The sequence below is a fragment of the Haplochromis burtoni genome, unplaced genomic scaffold (assembly GCF_018398535.1).
Source record: "Haplochromis burtoni strain Fernald_Lab_line unplaced genomic scaffold, NCSU_Asbu1 Contig_818, whole genome shotgun sequence".
Classification (NCBI taxonomy): domain Eukaryota; kingdom Metazoa; phylum Chordata; class Actinopteri; order Cichliformes; family Cichlidae; genus Haplochromis; species Haplochromis burtoni.
In genome coordinates, this window is record NW_024583179.1 from 43111 (window position 1) to 64817 (window position 21707).

The 21707-nt window shown below is 43.0% G+C and overlaps 1 protein-coding gene across 3 annotated transcripts in view; it reads right to left on the bottom strand.

The window, feature by feature from the left end:
- LOC102311676 (voltage-dependent N-type calcium channel subunit alpha-1B) overlaps positions 1-21707 on the bottom strand; it is a gene marked incomplete at its 3' end in the record, with an annotated part of 101216 nt that overhangs the window by 41234 nt on the left and 38275 nt on the right. For all 3 annotated transcript variants that reach the window (XM_014330452.2, XM_042215764.1, XM_014330453.2), the window contains 6 exon segments: positions 14989-15080; positions 15171-15236; positions 15412-15528; positions 17482-17487; positions 18053-18136; positions 18229-18339. In XM_014330452.2, the coding sequence (XP_014185938.1) occupies positions 14989-15080; positions 15171-15236; positions 15412-15528; positions 17482-17487; positions 18053-18136; positions 18229-18339 (476 nt within the window).

The following is a 21707-nucleotide window of genomic DNA, read 5'->3' on the forward strand; positions in this document are numbered from 1 at the left end:
TTTGTGTTGCTCACAGAAGTTACTGTGAGAAAGTGTGTATACAGCTGCGCAGCGCTAACATTTAAATTTCTTTTCTACAGCAGAGGGTTAATCATGTGTTTGATTATGTGAGTTACGACCGACCCATCACTAGAAATAAGAGTAATATTAAAACTAAGTCGTGTTGTCCCTCAGGTCGTGTTGTCCCTCAGGTCGTGTTGTCCCTCATGCTGTGTGTGATTTGCCCCTTGTCTGCTGGTGGTGAGGAGAGAATCAGCAGGTGAGTAAGTGACGGAAGTGACGGACAAGGTAAGCGACTCATGTTGTAACTGACGTCAGACGCCGGAGATTTTGGCGGAAAATTAAAGCAAATGGTAGTTTAGATTTGAACAAATTCATTTAAGCTTCAGCATTACCAAATACACTTATCAATTGTCTTATAACTAACACTATTTGTCTAAATAATCTCCAACACCCTGGAGAACAACGAGGAGAGTTTAGAGACTCTCCAAGATTACATCGATCAGTGCTTTCAGGATCTCGTGATGAAGAAGACCCCGTGTGCAGCTTCCCCGGCCAAAGCTGAGACGCCGTCGTCGAAGAGACAACGCCCGGCAGATTCCCCCGGCTCAACATCGCCAGCCGGCAAAGATATTGCCGACATATTGGAGTCAATCGACAAGCGATTGTCCAGTTTCGACGCAAGGCTGTCCTTGGTGGAGATTCTTCACCGAGAATTTAAATGCTTGCGAGAATCCCTGGAGTACAGCCAGCAGCAGGTGGAAACGCTTGCTGCTGAAAATGCCACGCTAAGGGAGTCGGTGAAATGTCTCACAGATAATGTTACCCAGCTCAATAGAGAAAATAAAAAAATAAAAGAAACAGTTATCGATCTACAAGCTCGTAGCATGCGTGATAATCTTGTATTTTCTGGTATTCCAGAAGCCGCTGGAGAGGACGCGGAGACCACGGTAAAAAGCTTCATCAAAACCCACCTGAAGCTGCCGGAGGACACGGTGAAGAACATCGTCTTCGATCGGGTACATCGCCTCGGCCCCATTCGGGCTACGGCCGGGAGACCACGTCCTATCGTGGCCAAATTCGGCCACTTCAAACAAAAGCAACATGTGAAAAGCCGCGGCAGGGAATTAAAAGGAACGGACTTCAGCGTGAACGACCAGTTCCCCAAAGAGATCTTGGAACGACGCAGGGTCCTCTTCCCAATCCGACGCGGCTTCATCCAGAAGGGCTCCCGCGCTGTCATCGCTGTGGACCGGCTGTACGTGGACGGACAGCTCCACCGCGACCCCAACATCACTCCGTGGCTGTATTAACCTCACACCAGATAAGAATCAGCTACACCATTTCCCTATCCACTCACACTAACTTGCATTAACATCTGTTTAACTTACCAGTATCAAATCGCATCTTAAAGTGTGATTTCATAGCAGAATTAACACCGTCACTCTCCGTCAGTGATTTAATTGGAATGTTTACGTTTTGTTTCTGTTTTTTTTTTTCTTCTCGTTTTTTTTCCCCCTCTCTTTTCCCCCTCTTGGTTTTATGCTGCTCACCCCTGTCCTTGGTTTCTTTCTTTATTCCTTTCACTGCCTCGATCACCTGCTTCGACACTCATCCACAAACATCCTTTATTTCGACACATACGCACCATGCGCTCAACGGCAGCACATTTACATCAGTCAGACAGCGCACACAGTCATATAAGATACACATACACTTAAGCCAAGCCTACTCATATTAGTAACTATGCATACACTAAGTCAGACCCACGGAGCATCTCGCCACACATTTTTTCTCTCTCTCCTTCTCTTTATTTATGAACAAGTGACGTATTCTCTCCACCTGTCTAAGCGACGCACACAGCATACATCCCTAGTTATACACAAACATCTATGGGTACACTGAGGTTCATTACATGGAATATAAATGGAGCTGGCTCCAGAGTAAAGAGGTTAAAAATATTTAACCAACTCAAAAAACTACAGGCAGATGTTGTCCTTTTACAAGAGACCCACAGACCTCTTAGAGGTTCGAATGAACTTAAAACACCTGAGTTTCCTAATGTGTTCTCAGCTTGTTATAATTCTAGACAAAGGGGAGTAGCAATTTTAATACATAAAAATATTAATTTCACAGTACTCGATACAGTTATAGATCCAGAGGGCAGATTCTTAATCATTAAACTATCTATACTTGATAAAAAGCTATGTATTGCAAGTGTATATGGTCCAAATGTTGATGATCCCTCATTCTTTCACGGTTTTTTCAGTGCACTCTCTGAACACTTAGATGGCACACTTGTTCTTGGAGGTGACCTCAACCTTGGACTAAATGAAGACATGGATAGGCTCAATACAGCGGGAACTCAGCGTAATTGGCAGTCCACAAATATAATCAAACAATATATGAGCGACTTTGGTCTTTGCGATGCATGGCGCTCCCGTCACCCCACCAGTAAGGAATATACTTTTTTCTCACATGTCCATCACTCCTACTCTCGTCTGGATTATTTTTTGGTCAGCAGCTCACTGCTGAACGACATTTCAGACACTGAGATTCATCCTATAGCTGTCAGCGATCATGGTCCTGTATCTTTAACACTAATGCACAAGAATAATACTACGCCAAGAAAAAACTGGAGATTTAATATATCACTACTTAAAGATGAAGACTTTATTAAATATTTTAAAAAAGAGTGGACTTCATATTTGGACTATAATGACACTCCCGAAACATCAGCTTCTGTTCTATGGGAAGCAGGGAAAGCTGTGATGAGAGGTAAAATAATTTCTTTCTCATCACATAAAAAGAAAAAAGAAAACAAAAATATTCAGGAATTAGAAAAAAACATCAAATCACTAGAAGAAGCCTACGCGTCCCACCAAGATCAGGAAACATTGAACAAAATACGCAAAACAAAACTAGAATTAAATGAGATAATTGATAAAAAAACAAAATTCTTAGTACAAAGACTACGCCTACAAAATTATGAACATGGTAATAAATCCGGTCAATTTCTAGCAAACCAGCTAAAAATAAATAAAGAAAAAACAACTATATGTGCTGTTCAAGATTCATCTGGGAACACATATATGAACCGATACAAATAAACAACATTTTCAGGGATTTCTATAAAACGTTGTATTCACCACAAATAAACCCATCTAAAAAAGAAATTGATCAGTTTTTGGACAACATAACTCTTCCAAAATTATTGGACACTCAAGCAATGGCACTGGATTCACCACTGACACCAGGTGAACTCCAGGAAGCCCTGATAAGTATGCACAATAATAAGGCTCCAGGTCCAGATGGCTTTCCTGCAGAATTCTACAAAGAATTCTGGTCGATTCTAGCACCAGTTTTCTACAGAACGTTGTTGGAAATTAAAGAAAAGGGCAGACTTCCATCAAATATGAATTCTGCAAACATTAATCTCCTGCTAAAACCAGGCAAAGACCCTGTATATCCCTCAAGCTATCGTCCAATATCCCTTATAAATGTAGACCTTAAAATAATCTGCAAAGCTCTCTCAAAGAGACTGGAGAAAATAACCCCCCTCTTAATTCATCCTGACCAAACTGGTTTCATAAAAGGTAGGCACTCATCAACAAATACACGTAGATTACTTAATTTGATAGACTACTCATACAGTAAAAACCTAGAAACTACAATATTCTCTTTAGACGCAGAAAAAGCATTTGACAGAGTTAACTGGAAATTTCTATTTGCAACTTTACACAAATTTGGTTTTGGATCCTCTTTCATAAACTGGTTAAAAATATTATATAATTCCCCAACAGCTTGTGTTAGAACAAATGACCAGACATCCTCCAGCTTCTGTCTCTTGAGGGGCACCAGGCAGGGATGCCCACTCTCCCCTTCACTGTTTGCAATTTTTATTGAACCACTAGCAGCAGCAATTAGACAGAATTCAGTAATTAAGGGCATAAAATGCAAGAACGTGGAACATAAAATCAGCCTTTATGCAGATGATGTGTTACTCTTTCTCCAAAATTCACAAACCAATATCTCTGGGGTGATTGAATTGATAAACTCTTTTGCAAGAATATCAGATTACTCAATTAACTGGTCAAAATCTACAGTCCTACCGATTAATTGCTCCTTCCATAATTCCTCTTCTACACCACTGCAATCGGGAAATATAAAATATTTAGGTATTAATGTTTCTCCCAAGCTTGCAGATCTAACTAAATTAAACCATATCCCACTTTTAAAGAAGGTAGAAGATGATCTGGCTAGATGGAAATGTCTACCCATATCACTCATGGGAAGGGTTGCCGCTATAAAAATGATGGTCTTACCAAAAATAAATTATTTATTCTCAATGATCCCAACTAAACCGCCACAAGATTGGTTCAGATCTCTAGATTCATGTATGTCCAAATTCCTTTGGAAAAATAAACCCCCACGTATAAGCTTAAAAACACTACAAAAGACCAAGGATAAAGGAGGACTAGAACTGCCTAACTTTCAGCACTACTTCTTAGCCAACAGGCTTCAGTTTATCTCAGGATGGCTAAAACACACCCTCTTAGATGAACCTTGGCTAGATGTAGAACAAGCACTCTGCAATAATCTAGAGATCTCAGACCTACCATTTATCAGCTCAAACATCCAACGACATGAATGCTTTAAAAGCATCAACATCAGCTCTTCTCTGACAGCATGGTGGGAGTTTCTAAAATTGACGGCGTCTTCATTAATCCCATGCAAACGTACACCTATCTGGAACAACCCTGACATATTACAAAACAATAATATGATAAACTTTTCAGATTGGAGTGGTAAAGGAATCAAATATTTAGAACATATACTAGAAGGAACAGAATTTATTTCATTTGACGGACTAGTTACACAATATGGGATCAACAAGAAAAGATTTTTAGAATATCAACAAATTAAATCCATAGTAAAAAAGAAATTTAAACCGGGTCAAGTTGAACTACAAACACCACCAAGTGTGGTTCAATTTCTTACTCTTAAACCCCCCAAATTACTATCCAAAATATACAGAATGCTTTCTAAAACAGATGAATCAATATCACTTCCTATTGCAAAATGGGAAGCGGATTTATCAGTTAACTTAGACCTAAACTTCTGGTCTCAGATTTGCTTAAAAACCTTTCATCTAATTAGAAATCCCAGTCTTCAATTAATTCAATACAAAATATTACATAGAGTACACTATACAGGTCATCGGATGTTCAAGATGGGCTTTACGTCCACCAACAACTGCTCACACTGCCAAACCAATTCACCGGACAATTATATCCACGCTCTTTGGTTCTGCCCACCAGTTCAGAAGTTTTGGCGCGAGATATGTGAAGACTTATCGAAGTGTCTGAAATGTAACATTCCAACTTCCCCCTTAGTGTGTTTGTTGGGCAGCTTAGATAATGTCACTTCAGAAAAGAATATCGCCCATATGGTTTTCACTGCCCTATGCATAGCCAAGAAAACAGTCCTCATGAACTGGAAAAATAAAAATAATCTTAATTCTAACCAATATAGAAATTATCTATTAGATTACATTAGTCTTGATACAGCCTCTGCCACCACATCAGATCAATTGCTCTGGGCTCCTTTGATCAGCTCCATCACCTAGTGGGGGTGGGGGGTCATAGTTTGGTCCCGCCTTCACTGTTGTGATTGGTGTGGGGGTAGGGACAGGCTTAGGGCGTCGGGGGGTTCCCCGGAGGCATCTTCCTTGGGGGGCTCAACCCGGGGTAGCGGTCATGTCCGGTTAGGGGCTCTGTTGGCTCTCAGGTGACTGTTTCCTCGCGGCTGCGTGCAGCGGGGCTAGGGGAGGGTCTGTGCTGACGGACGTGGGTTACTGACCTGGTAGCCTGGCTGCCCCTGGGTGGGTCCGGGATGGGCGTGAGGTTCTGGGGGCGCTCCGTCTCTGGGCTGGGACCCGGACCGGGCCTCGGGGGCTTGGGTCCTGGTTGGTGTGTTGCCGGGGTTGTGGGCGGGTGGGTGCATGGGGGCCCAGCCCTGGAGCAGGGTGCCGCCGGTGCATCGAGCCACCTGGGGGGCTCTTCAACTGGTGGGGGAGATTGTCACATCTTGCATGAGCTTTCCTCTCCCCAGGAGCTCCCTCTGCAGGAGGGGGAGATACAGGAGAGGTGGAGGAAGATCTCAGCCTGGGTGTTTATTGTCTTATGTAGTCTGGAAGATGAGTGGATGGTGGGGTGGGTGCAGTTTTCTCTGTGGTGGGGTTGGGTGGACTGTCCCGGGCTCTGTGGGGCCGGGCGGCGCTGCTGCACTGGGCCCCGGTCTGGATGGGCCTGGGCCCCCTTTCCCTGGCGGGTCGCGGAGTATGGGGGTGCCTACTGGGGTCAGCGGGGGAGCTGGCCCCAGGGAGGGGTCACCTGCCCCTCCCTTCCTTCCCTCCCCATCTCCAGCTGCCTCCCTCTTCCCGCTCCACCACAACCACCCACACATGCAGGGCCTTGGAGTAGGGGTATGTCACCAGGGTGCAGAGGAGGCTACCCCCCCCCCCTCTGTCCCTTCTGGCTGCCTCTGCCTCAATTTTATCCCACAACTTAGACATTCACATTACTCACACTCTCATTACACATACATATAGGATCTTGGGGGGTGGGCACGATACACGGAGTCCAAAGTACCATCAGGGTGTACACCCCACCCCTGGCATCGTTGCCCACCTCTCAATTTTAAATACACGTAGACATTGAGGGCTAGCAGGAGGGACCATGCGCTTACCTGCTGCTCTCTGGCAGGTAGCTCCATGCCCTCCTGGGTTTTAAATGCACCTTAGAACACACATGCATCAACATTACAATGAGCGGGTGGAGGGAGGTTTGGAGTCTTCTCTCACCCCCGTTCTCTGCGACCTGCTGGAGCGGGGGGCTAGGAGGAGGAGTTGGCCGTCCGACTGCGGTCTGGAGTGTGGAGCCTTCCTGCTGCTGCGGAGTCGGGGCGGTCTGCCTCCCCCCACCGCAGGGAAAAGGGTAACACCACCTGGGTCTGGGTGCAGTTCCCCCCTCCAGGGGCAAGGGTACCTAGACCCGGTTTGTAGAGTACGCTTGGGGAGTGTGATCGTGTGTACAGCGTCTCTTTATGTCTGTCTCCACGTTGGTTGAGTGTGGAGTAAGTGCATATGAGAGCATGAGGGTGGGAATGGATGTTTGTGTCTGTGTGTGCCTGTATGTCTGTGTCTATATGTCAGGTTGGGTGTCAGGCGCCACCTCTCTGGGGACATCTCAGGCCCTCCAAGGTTTGGAGGCCTATCTCCCCCCACCACCACTTCCCCTGCCAGTGGCGGACTCCCTCAGACATCGGTGCGTTGGTGGTTCTTTGTGTCCGGGGATGGGCGTCCAGGTACACACCGGCTCACTCCTTGGCGGCCGCTTATCGGGGCCTGGAGCCTGGGGCTCGCTCGGGCCACTTCGGAGGTGGGGTGCCCCCGGCCTCTCGGCCTGGGGCTCGGTCACTCAGGCGCAGCTGGCTGCCGGCGGAGCTCACGGGCGCGTCACTGCAACTCCCCCTGGCTTCTGCTCCGCGGCTGCTGAGTGAGCCCTCATCTGGGACTCTCCTCAGCTCTTTCTGGGACAGTGGCGCAGCTGCCCCTCTGTTGGTCTTCCTTGGTCTCTTGTGTTCTGGGGGCCTCTGGATGTCTGGAGTTTTGATCTCCTCCACACCTGCTTCACGCCCTGGAGGACGGGGCTGTGGCCCCCCCACACCCTCTAGCAGATTATTACACGAAGGAACCTTTTAAAAAAACAAAACAAAAAACAAGCGCGTCCATGCTCACAGGTGTACACACGGGTGATCACACCCACAAACTACACCCTTTTTGGCTCCTACCTCAAAGCACACTGTGTTCTGTTGATCTTATGTGCTGCACAACAATGTTTAATATTTAGTATTTACTGTCATATTCACATATATCATTGTGATGTTGTTTATTCTATTACTCTTGTTCTCTTCTGCTTGCTTTCTTTTTTCTTTCTCAGCAGGTGATCCAGGTGATTGATATATGCATTTTTTTTTTCCTCTGCCCGTTTTGTTGGTTTTTGTCTTTTGCCCTTCTCCCCCGTCCCTCTTCTCAGCTGTTTCTCTTTCCCTCTTTCTTTCTCCCCTTCTTTCCCCCAGTCAAGTCTGTCCCGTATTCAGTAAGTGAAAATAAAATAAACAATAAAAGGTGAATCAAATGGACCATTATGGCAAGGCTGGGATGGTCAATTTGGTAAAGTAAATCCGTTGGGCATCTTTCTTTGCCTTTAGACAACAATTCTGATGGCAAAAGAGCCAAACGGGACAGGCAAAAAAAAAAAAAAAAAAAAAAAAAAAAGTTAATGTTCATTCTACTACAGGATTACTGGGTTCATGTGTGCAGGGAACTGTGTTTACAGGCTATATGTTGATTATGCTATTACACTGTGTTCTTGGGAAAATGTTGAATAGTACAGGGGAGAAGTGAATATAGTGTGAGACATATACTGTGTTGACACCAGTGTCACTCCTTTTACAGCAGGCTTAACTTTATGGTCTTTTTATAGCACCTCTGGAACCTGTCGACCTGCGCCTGACCACCGGGATGGTCAATGTGTGTTGCTAATGTTTGTTTTTTCTAAGAGTGCATGTAGAAGATTCAGCAGAAAACAGACAAGTCACATGAGAAAGCAAATAAGATATATATAATAAATATATATACATATATATATAAATATATATATATATACATATATATATATATATATATATATATATATATATATACATATACACACACACACACACACACACACACACACACACTGTGTGTACACAGTGGGGCAAAAAAGTATTTAGTCAGCCACCGATTGTGCAAGTTCCCCCACTTAAAATGATGACAGAGGTCAGTAATTTGCACCAGAGGTACACTTCAACTGTGAGAGACTAGAATGTGAAAAAAAATCCATGAATCCACATGGTAGGATTTGTAAAGAATTTATTCGTAAATCAGGGTGGAAAATAAGTATTTGGTCAATAACAAAAATACAACTCAATACTTTGTAACATAACCTTTGTTGGCAATAACAGAGTGTCAAACGTTTACTATAGGTCTTTACCAGGTTTGCACACACAGTAGCTGGTATTTTGGCCCATTCCTCCATGCAGATCTTCTCGAGAGCAGTGATGTTTTGGGGCTGTCGCCGAGCAACACGGACTTTCAACTCCCGCCACAGATTTTCTATGGGGTTGAGGTCTGGAGACTGGCTAGGCCACTCCAGGACTTTCAAATGCTTCTTACGGAGCCACTCCTTTGTTGCCCGGGCGGTGTGTTTTGGATCATTGTCATGTTGGAAGACCCAGCCTCGTTTCATCTTCAAAGTTCTCACTGATGGAAGGAGGTTTTGGCTCAAAATCTCACGATACATGGCCCCATTCATTCTGTCCTTAACACGGATCAGTCGTCCTGTCCCCTTGGCAGAAAAACAGCCCCATAGCATGATGTTTCCACCCCCATGCTTCACAGTAGGTATGGTGTTCTTGGGATGCAACTCAGTATTCTTCTTCCTCCAAACACGACGAGTTGAGTTTATACCAAAAAGTTCTACTTTGGTTTCATCTGACCACATGACATTCTCCCAATCCTCTGCTGTATCATCCATGTGCTCTCTGGCAAACTTCAGACGGGCCTGGACATGCACTGGCTTCAGCAGCGGAACACGTCTGGCACTGCGGGATTTGATTCCCTGCCGTTGTAGTGTGTTACTGATGGTGACCTTTGATTACTTTGGTCCCAGCTCTCTGCAGGTCATTCACCAGGTCCCCCCGTGTGGTTCTGGGATCTTTGCTCACCGTTCTCATGATCATTTTGACCCCACGGGATGAGATCTTGCGTGGAGCCCCAGATCGAGGGAGATTATCAGTGGTCTTGTATGTCTTCCATTTTCTGATGATTGCTCCCACAGTTGATTTTTTCACACCAAGCTGCTTGCCTATTGTAGATTCACTCTTCCCAGTCTGGTGCAGGTCTACAATACTTTTCCTGGTGTCCTTCGAAAGCTCTTTGGTCTTGGCCATGGCGGAGTTTGGAGTCTGACTGTTTGAGGCTGTGGACAGGTGTCTTTTATACAGATGATGAGTTCAAACAGGTGCCATTCATACAGGTAACGAGTGGGGGACAGAAAAGCTTCTTACAGAAGACGTTACAGGTCTGTGAGAGCCAGAGATTTTCCTTGTTTGAGGTGACCAAATACTTATTTTCCACCCTAATTTACGAATAAATTCTTTACAAATCCTACCATGTGGATTCATGGATTTGTTTTTCACATTCTGTCTCTCACAGTTGAAGTGTACCTCTGGTGCAAATTACTGACCTCTGTCATCATTTTAGTGGGGGAACTTGCACAATCGGTGGCTGACTAAATACTTTTTTGCCCCACTGTATTAGTATAGCAAGCTGATTTTTATTGTCATATTGAGAGTAACGCGTTACTAAGCATCACTGTATATATATATATATATATAGATGTAAATTGGTCAATTTATTGTCATTTACATTAATACTAGGGGTGCAACGATATTCGTATCGATATTGAACCGTTCGATACAGTGCTTTCGGTTCGGTACGCATATGTATCGAACAATACAAATTTGTAATTTATTTTATCAACTTTCCTTCTGACGATGCTGTCTGTGTGGAGCGCTCAGTGAATCTGCGTTCGACTACTCCGCCTAGGCTGCACTGTCGAGCGCAGATCCACTGAGCGCTCCACACAGACAGCATAGACAGAAGGAAGAGCGCAGGGCACCTCCCCCACCCTCCCCCACCCTCATTCAGATCTGGCGTTTGGAATTATTTTGGTTTTCATGTGACGTATGACCCTGAAGGTAAGCACGTCATGGACTAAAGTAAAACAGTATGTTGGATGTGCCATGCAATGCTCAATTACATGGGTGGGAACTAGTGTGTTTCTCTTTCTATAGTTGGTTGTAAATAAGATGTTTGATTTAACAGATTTGTTTTCCAGGATACAGGTTCCAGGTGGAGCTGGGAGTTAAATGAGCTTAACATGTAACTGCTGACTGATGTTTTTACACAAGCTTACAGGTTGGCAGGAGATTGTTTTAGAGAGAATGTGTAACGTTCTTGTATAGGTCTCAGTGGGGAGACCCAGAGGAGGTGAGTATCATAAAGTGTAAAGGTCACTCCTCGGGGACTGGCATGGTGGCCAGAGGAAATCAGGAAGCCGATCGAGCTGCGAAAGAGGCAGCAGGCTATAAAGCACTACGGCAGATGGTACAAATAAGTGTGGAGGAAGAAGTAGGAGTCAACATGTTGGAGGAGGCCAGGAAGGCCCAAGAGGAGGCGGCCCCGGAAGAGAAGGGGGTCTGGAAGAGTCAAGGAGCATGGGAAGGAGGTCTCTGGCGAGGACCTGACGGACGACCGGTGTTGACTGTCAACCTAGCGGAACAGAAGATTGCAGAAGCAAATGGGCTTGGCCATGTGGGTGTGGCCCAGATGGAGAGACATCTGTGCCATTGGTGGCATCCCTTTTTGAGGGATATGATTAAGGAAAAAGCTAGGACGTGCCTGATCTGTGGGAGGCACAATCCAAAGCCAGTGATTAAACCAGAGGCAGGTAAGTTCCCCATTCCAGAAAGACCAGGGGAAGAGATTGTCATTGATTTCACTGACATGATCGACGTGGGACCGGGAGGAGTCCGGTATTTGCTGGTAAGTGTGGATGCTCTGACGGGGTGGCCCGAAGCGTGGCCAACAAAGAGGGAGGATGCAAAAAGTGTGATTAAGTGTTTAATCAATCATTACATCCCCCGGCATGGTTTTCCCAAAAGAATTAGGTCAGACAATGGAACTCATTTTAAAAATAAAGATTTGGCAGAAGTAGAACAGAAGCTGGGGTTGCAGCACCGATTTGGGACGGTGTATCATCCTCAGTCCCAGGGGAAGGTGGAAAGAATGAATCTAAACCTGAAAAACAAAATAGCTAAAATTTCTGCTCAGACGGGGCTAAATTGGGTTGCAGCCCTGCCAATTGCATTGATGATAATAAGATGCTGTGTTAATCAATCCACAGGTTTCACACCATATGAGCTGTTGACAGGACGACAGTTTCCAGGTCCTTGGACAACAGTCCTGGCGGAAGAGAGTATAAAAAGTAACAGAAAGCATGCGGAATGTTGGAAAGAATTAAAAGCTCTTGTGTCTAGTTTCACACAACAGGTTGGAGTGGGGGTGAATGCGGTGGACAGGTCCGTCCCCGACGCCAAGGCGGTGTGGCTGAAGGTCATTAAGCGAAAGTGGAGAGATCCGAGGTGGACGGGGCCATTCGAGGTGACGGCTCGTACCACCAGCGCGGTTCGGTTGAAGGGAAAGGGTGAGACCTGGTTCCATTGGTCTCAATGTGCAGTGGCGGACGAGAGCTTACTCGAGATAAGCTCCACCCAAAGTAACACGGGGGGGAACATAGAGGCAGAATAATCCTCTCCCCCTGTGCAGCGGTTCTCCCCATCTCCCACCTGGGGAGACGAAGAAAGAAGAGGAGCGTCACGCGCCAAGCATCAATTCATTCCAGGCTCCTGATAGGCTAGGGCTCTAGTCTAAAATAATTAAGAGATTAAAGGAATCGTAATAGTTTTGTACGTTAATCGCATACTTTTATACTCATAACCTTATACTCTTATCACGAAGTTTAAAGTAAAGGTAAAAAGAGCCTGGGAACAGTGATCATGAAACTGTGGGAAAATTGGAAAATAACAGGGGTGCTGGGGTTGATAAGTGTTATAACGTGTTTATTTGTTTTGGCCTCGCAAGCGAGCCCAAGAGGAGGAGTTGTCAGGTCAAGGAATGTTATTTTACTGTCACTGTATTATTATTCACATGTACGGTCATTATTTCATCATTACTTCATTAGTCTGCATCACTTATCATCAGTTTATCATCAATATTATCATGTATCATTTATCATTTAGTAAATCTGCTAACGGTGTTTGCTGAGTGATCTTGTATCCCTTGTATTCCAGAGCATGCAGAATAAAACACATTCTAGATATAATACTCTATCATGCATAGCACCAGCATAGCTGTAGGTCCAGGCAGCCCAAGTCAGATAAGGACACCGAACTTTCGTTGGCCTGGACCTACACTCTCACAAAACTGCACACTCGTGTACACAATTGTTTATGCTGCCAAATACCGATGATTGGAAACATCTGGTTTCAAGCCTGGGAAAGTGTTGTTGTTCTGAGAAGAGGAGGTCCAGGAATTGTCTTGACGTCATAATGGCTATAAAGCTTTCTGTAACAAGCAGAGAGGCGAAGACCGTAGTGCTTCCCACACTGTGTAAACTGTGTGTGTTTAATAAATCACTTTTTAGACACCTCCGAGGACTCTGTCTGCACTTGTTTTTCCTTCCAAATCAAAAGAACCTTACAGAGCCTATCTTCACCACATATAGGTGTTTTAATAAAATAATTTGTGTTGACCCACTATGGACTTTCAGTCGTATGTCTCTTCCTCAAAATTTGAACCGCGACAGAAGTCACGCACACAGAGAGACACATTCTCACACATTCACTCAAACACACACACACACACACACTCTCACATGCATACACACACACACATACACACATTCTCACATACACACACACACGTTCTTGCACATGCATATAGATATTTACACATACACACACATAGTGCCTTGTCTTAGAACCATTGGGGGGGTTTACGGTGGGAGGTGCTTTTGCTGTGGTGTGTATTGTTTGAACTGTTTTCCCAATAAAAGGCAGCAAGCGGAGGCCGGATTTGGGGTCATTTTGTGGTAGGATACGAAGTGCGTTCCTGAGATACTGACGAGGCCTCCCTTGCAAGTAAATTGATTGTCTTGTGTTCTTCATGATGAATAAGTCTCTAAACTAGCGGGGCTTGTGGAAACACAGACCCAACAATAACAAAGAGAGGGAAGGTAGTCAGAAGTAAGGGGGATCGAACTAGGCAACAATGCAGACATAAAGGACCACTACAAATACCTGGGGATCCCACAGGAAAATGGAAACCATGACGAGGCTGCTGACAAAGCTGCAACCACCAAGTACCTGCAGAGGGTCAGGCAAGTCCTGATGAGTCAGCTGAACGGTAAGAACAAGATCTGGGGTATCAACACTTACGCCCTGCCCATGATTAACCCTGCTGGGACAATAAGCTGGGGAAAGGAGGACATAGAAGGCCACTGACATCAAGACAAGGAAGCTCCTGATCATTCATGGAGGGTTTCAGTCCAAGTCCAGCACCCTGAAGCTGTATGCTAAATGGAAGGAAGGAGGCCGGGAACTGGTGAGTGTTAGCACCACGGTCCAGGATGAGACAACAAATATCAGGAAGATGGCCCCAACAAACCACGTGCTCACGTTTACCATACCAGGCAAGACCCCAGGTGAAGGCTGTGTAAAGATGCCCCTGAGACAATCCTGCACATAACAGCAAGATGCAAGATGGAACGCCATAACCAAGTGCCCGGATGGTTGGACTTTAACAAGGTTCCAAGTAGAGCTTCAACATGCATAAGAAGAAATAGGAGTGAGACAAAACTTTTTTGTGAGCTTGCAATTTATTATGTGCAGTGCAGCGAGGAGCGCTTGGACCTCTACGTTGGAGCAACCAAATAGCCACTCCATAAATGGATGGCGTCAACATATAAGAGCCCCCTCGACACAACAAGACTCAGCTGTACATCTGGAGCTAAAGGATAAAGGACACTACCAATGTTCATACTTTGGACCCAGAGGACAGATGGTTTGAAAACAAGTAAAATAGGCCATCTATGTCCACTGTGAATGACAATCATTGAACAGCCATCTTCAGGCACTATCACATTGAAAAACTGCCTGGTGAGATGACAGCAAACCCGATCAGCATTTACAACTGAGTGATAAAACTCTTTGCTTAATGTGCTCATGGACCAATGTATATATTTAAGTTATGTATACCTGAACAGTAGCATGAGAGCCTGAAGGAATGTGCGGAAGTTGTTGTGGTGATTTATAGCTGTATCCTCATTCAGCTCAATGTTGCCAAACACCTAGAGCAGAAACATGGATTCAGGCCACAATATTGTAATGGTAAATTACTGCATGAATATCACATTCTCTGACCGAGTAGCATCACACACCTGCATTCCAATGATGGCGTAGATAAAGAACAGCATGGCAATCAGTAGACAAACATAAGGCAGGGCCTAAAGGCAACAACAGGAAACAAAACGTATTTCATTTTAAATACCCACTCTGAGTTCTTCTAGGCAGTGTAGAAGTGTGTGCAGGAAATTGCTGTATGTGGCTTTGGAAGTGTACAGAAAATGTGAATATCAGGGCTAGTCAAGAATGTGTAAGCATTGTACTGTTTATGAGCACCTTAAAAGACTGAACAAAGGTCCACAGCAAAATGCGGATGGTGTATCCCTGCCTCAGCAGCTTTATGAGTCGAGCAGCTCTAAAGAGCCTCAGAAAGCTCAGGTTGAGCAGCCTGTCCTGTTAGACACAGATAAGATAGGGAGCACTTACCCACCAAATATCATTGCTCAATGTTAAACACACTTATGGAAGTCAGCTGGTTACAAACAATCACATGTGGCAAAAGCATACAAGGTCAATACATTCAATTTCGCTAAATGCTGTTCATCACAGTGCTTTAAGAATTATCACTAAAAGGGGGCACAAAGGTTTTCCAGATGGCTCCATTTACTCATAACCTTAGACAACAGTGCACAGACTGGTTGACAAAGGAGCAAAGGAAGCCTCCTAGTAAACACACCTATGGTACCAATTTTGAAATCTTTTGTGACCTTGTTCTCAAGTTATTACATTCACAAGATTTTCAGAAAACTTTCTCTGATCTTGAGGTTAAGGTCACCGGGAGTGAATGGTAAATTGACTGGTTCTTATTTAGCGCTTTTCTACTCTGAGCACTCAAAGTACTTTATACAACTTGTACATTCACCCAAGCACTTTTTTCTAAGCTGGTTCTTATTGCTTACTATCTAACATTCACAGGCATTCATACTCCAATGGATGCATTGGAGAGCAACATGGGGTTAGTATCTTGACCAACGACATTTGACATGCAGACTGGGATTGAACCGCAAATTTTCCAGTTTGTAGGTGACCTCCTCTACCACCGGAGCTACAGCCACCCAGAGTCAAACTTGTCCAAGGTATTTAGTAGATCCACCGATGTTATCAATTCAAAAATCCGAGGTAACGTCCTTTTTATTTATCACATTCACGACATTTTCACTGAGATTCAAACCTGTCTAAGATTTTTAGATACCTAAATGACATCAATTTGAAGCAGAAAATATTTTTTCTCATGGGATCAGTTTCTTGATCATTAATACGCAATTATCATGACCATCAACGACTAGGGATGGACCGATCCGATATTACGAATCGGTCCGATACAGACCTAAATTCCTGAATTGGATATCGGAGAGAAATAAAAAAATGTAATCACATCCATTAAATATCACAAAAGCACCTCACAAAATGAGAGACATGACATAACTCAGCTCATAACCTTAGGGAGCAGTATGCGCCTCTTCTCTCTCCCTCCCTCTCCTGTTGCTACTTCAATCATGAAACTGATCAATGATCAGCTGATCAGTTTTTCTTTTGCGACTCCCGTCTCTCTTGTTTGTTTTTGGCCCACTTTGCACCAGAAAGAGGAAACCAGCGGCTGAACAACAGCAGCACGTTTAAGCTTGATAAGCTGTTGTTAGAATTGTTAGAATTTATTTAATATTACTTTCTACAACAGGATCCTTTTTTATGTAGCTAATGTAAGTCTAATATATACCCTAGTAAGCTATAGTACTTTTTCCTTTGGTAGGGTACCATCTGTGCAGTCTGCAATTCTGTTGAAGAAAGATGTTGAATCTATTAAATTATTGTATAAAAATAATTGATTTCTGTGTTTTTTGGTTTTGTTTTTGTTTTTGTTTTACATGTGCATTAAAGTTAATTTAATTGCGCCAATTAAGCAAGTATGGGGTGATTCCCCATACTTGCCAACCTTGAGAACTCAGAATTAGGGAGACATTCAATGGATGTGTGTGTGTGTGTGTGTGTGTGTGTGTGTGTGTGTGTGTGTGGATATATATACACATATTGCAAAAACTTGAATTTTACAGTGTTTATTTATTTAAAACTATTTATTTAAAGTATGTTACATGTTCTTAGCCTGGATACCATGGCTATCAAGTACTGATGTCCCCTAATATGTTTTTGTGAAGTCTAAAGACAATCCAAAAAATATTGTGGGTAAAATAAAGTTTACTGACTTAAGATGCAGTTTAAATCTTGCTAGAAGTTCATTAGACTGCTAGCAAGATGTAAACTGCAGGTTTATAGGGTTTCTTTTCCCTACATCACCAGCATGAAAATGTTTTTATCATAGGACAGTTTTATTTACAGAAACCCACTCACCGTAGTCTAGTGATGTTTTTGGACCATGGCATGCCAACACCATTGACGACAATCAACAACAAATGTGTAGAATGACAGAAAGAGTTGGGAAAGAGAGGCAAGAGAACACAAACAGTCATATTGTACAGCATAAACTGATAACAATCAGCAAATAATCGTATGCAGATACATATACACACATGTGTACAGAGATATACTTATAGTATAGTATAATAAAGATATACTTATAGTAGACTGAAAAGTCTGGAATAAATAAAGAAACTACCCACAAAATATGCAAAAACACTGTAAAATATAACTCAGCCAAATATCACACATTGAAGGTTACTCTCTAATGTGGATTCAGAAAAACACCTGTCCTGTAATTATTGCATCGTATCAAAACATTACTACCTCAAATCCTTTCCTTTTCCCCAGCTATATAGCCTCTGTCACGACTCTGCCATGTGACTGACCACTGGCTAGTTAGCTTGCTTGCTAAGCCCCAGTTAATTTTCTAAACTGCAGTGTTTTTATGTATCCCATGAAATATTTAAGTGAGAGTGAGGTGGGTGGGAAAAAGTGCTCTTACATTGATTTCCGTCACCAGGATGTCAGTAATGCTTCCCAACACTGTCACAAAGTCAAACACGTTCCAAGCATCCTTTAGGTAGTTCTGAAGAAAAAAAGCAAAAAAACAAAAAATAAAATCAGGAGCTGTGCTTTACCTTTAAGAGTATTTAGAGTTGCTTTATAATGACTACCCACCAATGGCCCAAAAGCAATGATCTTGAGAATACATTCCAGAGAGAAGAGAGTGGTGAACACTATGTTGAGGTTCTTTAGCATTACTTCATAGAACTCTGGAGCTCCATAGAACTACAAGAGAAGGGCAAATGAGACGTTAAGGCACATTTTAAGGTGACGAATAACGATTAGCTTAGTGTGTCAGGCTAATACATTCCTTCTATGTCCATTATATGGAGACTATACCCCATAGTGCTTAAAATATGAAAATCTTGATACAGATGGAAGGAAAGTGGACAATACATGTAGAAAGGCTAATTTATAACATATCCTGTTCTCAAAAACTGACATAACTATAACTCTGGACTCAAGAAATACGTGCTTAAAGGTTTTAAAACATGTGACATCACCGGGTTGGTTAGTTGCTAGTAATAGACTGACACTGTTTGTGTTAGCTAACTACTAACAAAAACAATAACTCAGGGTAAATAAAGGACACTAAAACTAAAAATCAGTTTAAGTGGATCACTTTTGTGCTGCCCTTTGCTGCAACCATGAATTTTAAGTTAAAACTAAGGATACACTATTCACTTTTCTCTGACTGTTAAGCATTCAGTGGCTCTCTGTTGTCTGGCTAGTTGCAGTGAAACAGAAATTCCGCCTACCACACATATTAACCAATTTTTCCTGCAGATATGCTGATGTATTTCCTGATTTTGCTTCAGTAAAAAAAAAACACAGTTATGTTTGTGATGTGATGTGAATGTATTAATCACTAGTGTAAACTGTTTGGATCTGCTTGGGAAAAGAAAGATTGTTTTATTCCATAAAATACCACTTATCGCATCACCTGATTGTGCTGCTTTGAACACCCTGCTAGATGAGGAAAATAAAGAGTTTTTGACTCTAGCTTGTTGGCCCGGTAAACCACCTGTCACCTGAATCAAACGGGCTGTCTTCCACATTGTCCTTATTCAAAACGTTTTTTACAAACCTGTACCTTAAGGCTAACAGGTGGATTTTCCCATGTCAGTGTAGCTAGTCAGACAATGAAGAACTGGGTCTGATGCTAGTTAGCTAACAGAAACTAATTCAGTTAGCTAACTGATTCTACTAATCGCATCTTGGCGAAATCACGTTCTGTACAAGATGCCACTAAATTAAACATGTTCTAAAAACTTTGCGCGCATATTTTTAAAACATCTACAAAAACAGTGCTACATCTATGTTAGTTTTTAAGAGCAGGTCTCAATGGTATAAATTAGAAAAAATTTGAAATTCACACGTAGAAATGAAAGATTCAAGGTGGGGGTAGGGTTTCATCAGGGATTACCTCCGGGCCCCTTTGTGTTTGACTATTATGGGACTATTATCCCTCCAAAACCCCATCCCCTTGGGACTGTGGCTACGTCAACAGTCGCAAGGAACAAGAAACACAGGAACAAGGAACACAGTCCCACAGGAAAACCACCGAGTTTTTTAAATGGACTAACAATGAGGAGGAGTTGTTGCTGCGAGTAACACAAAAGTACAAAGTTGCAAAAGCGAGTGAGAATTAAAGAATTTGAAGAAAAGCTATCTGGAGCATGTACAGACTGATATCAATCTTTAATAGGGCTGTCAAAATTGAGAGCAAACAAAACAACTGCTGTATAATGCCCTCCGCTTTCTCTGTTTAATTGGACACATGACTGCATCATATGACTGACATGCGTCATCGTTTTATAAAGTCTGCGTCCACACTGCAACACGAAAGCAACGTTTTCAAATGTATGCATTTTATAGAGCACTTTCCATGAGTGAAAACGTTGTCTCAGTGTGGACGGGAGGCCAAAACGGAGAGAAAACTATGCGTTTTCAAACAAAAACGCATTAGTGTGGAAGTAGCCTGTGTCACCTCCCAGACCACCAAAAACAAAGCACAAATTAGCAAAAAAAGTTTTAAACAAAAATTAAAAGACAGAATAGAATGTACAACTGCAGCAAAGAGTAAAACACTAGATTGTTAAACATTCTCTTCTGTACAGTAACAGTACTGTACAGTCCAGAAAAAGCATTAGTCAAGGTTACAATCTTCTTATGGCCTCAGACAGTGGACAGTGGTCTGTGTTATTTAACAGTCCTATTTTTTGTAAATGGAGAGTCCTCTTCACACACTAAGGTTAATTATGGTGTTCAACAGGGTTCAGTGCTAGGATCAGTTCTTTTTACCTTAAGCTGGGCATACACTGTGCAATTTTTTCAATCGCGTTATTCAGCTCCTGCTCAAACTGTATGATTGACTCTCAGGGGTTAGAAGTTCATAGAGAACAATGCAGGGTCTCACACTATACGGCCCGAGTGCTCACACTTGCGTGTGTCTAACACGAAAGTTATAACACAAAATCTGTCTCTCGCTCTCCCTTTCACTCACACATAGACACATCCACCACCACCATCAATGTTGCTAAATTGCTAATGAAAACTAGAAAATCCATTTTCTGAAGAAACTGCAGTGTGATTGCTGATAGCTGAATGTTTTGAGCTGAAATGAAATAAATGCTGAATTTAAGTAAAAAAAATGTTTAATGAGATGAAAAATACAGAATTATTCACCTGAAAACAAAAGTGCAGAACTGCTAAAGGCTGATGTTAACACAGAAGAAGTTTGAAAGCAGTTTTGAGTCACAAAGCATCTGAATGAATATTAAAAGTTCATATTCTTTTAATCACCAAATCACTGAAATGTGGGAGAACTCACTACAGAAAGATCAATGCTGTAAGTTTTAATGATCCAGTCAGAAAGGATGATTCTTAAAGTCATCAACTGACTCCAAATGCCCAGGTTTGAACCACCTATCTGCTAAAAACAAATCCACCAATCAAACAGAAGCCTGAATTTCATGGGCCAATCAGAATGCTTGATCCAGTTGTTCAGGACTAACTACTGATATACAACTACTCTGTGGCAAAACCCTGTCAAATTTGCCTCGGTGCACCTGTTGAACAATTGCTTCTAAATCCAAGACCCTAACTCCCATCAAAATCATTTTCAAAAGGTGAATATCCCGAGGACCTGTTCTACACAACTAATAGTTATGTCTATAACTTCTGTTCCCTGAAGGAGAGGAACAAGGTACAACACATAAGTATGGGATATCACGCCCTTGCGTGTCCTGGCTGAAGAAATCTTTATTCACACCTTTAAGGCAGATGACGCGCACGGCCCCACCTGCACATATAGCCGCTGTCATCACAGTCATCCCTCAGTTCAATAGCCGTTCTTCACTGAGCCAAACTGCTCAGTGGGGCCACCTTGTGTTGTACCTCGTTCCTCTCCTTCAGGGAACAGAAATTATAGACATAACTATTCGTCCCTTTCAGTCGATTCACTCGGTACAACACATAAGTATGGGACATACAGTGGGGCAAAAAAGTATTTAGTCAGCCACTGATTGTGCAAGTTCCCCCACTTAAAATGATGACAGAGGTCAGTAATTTGCACCAGAGGTACACTTCAA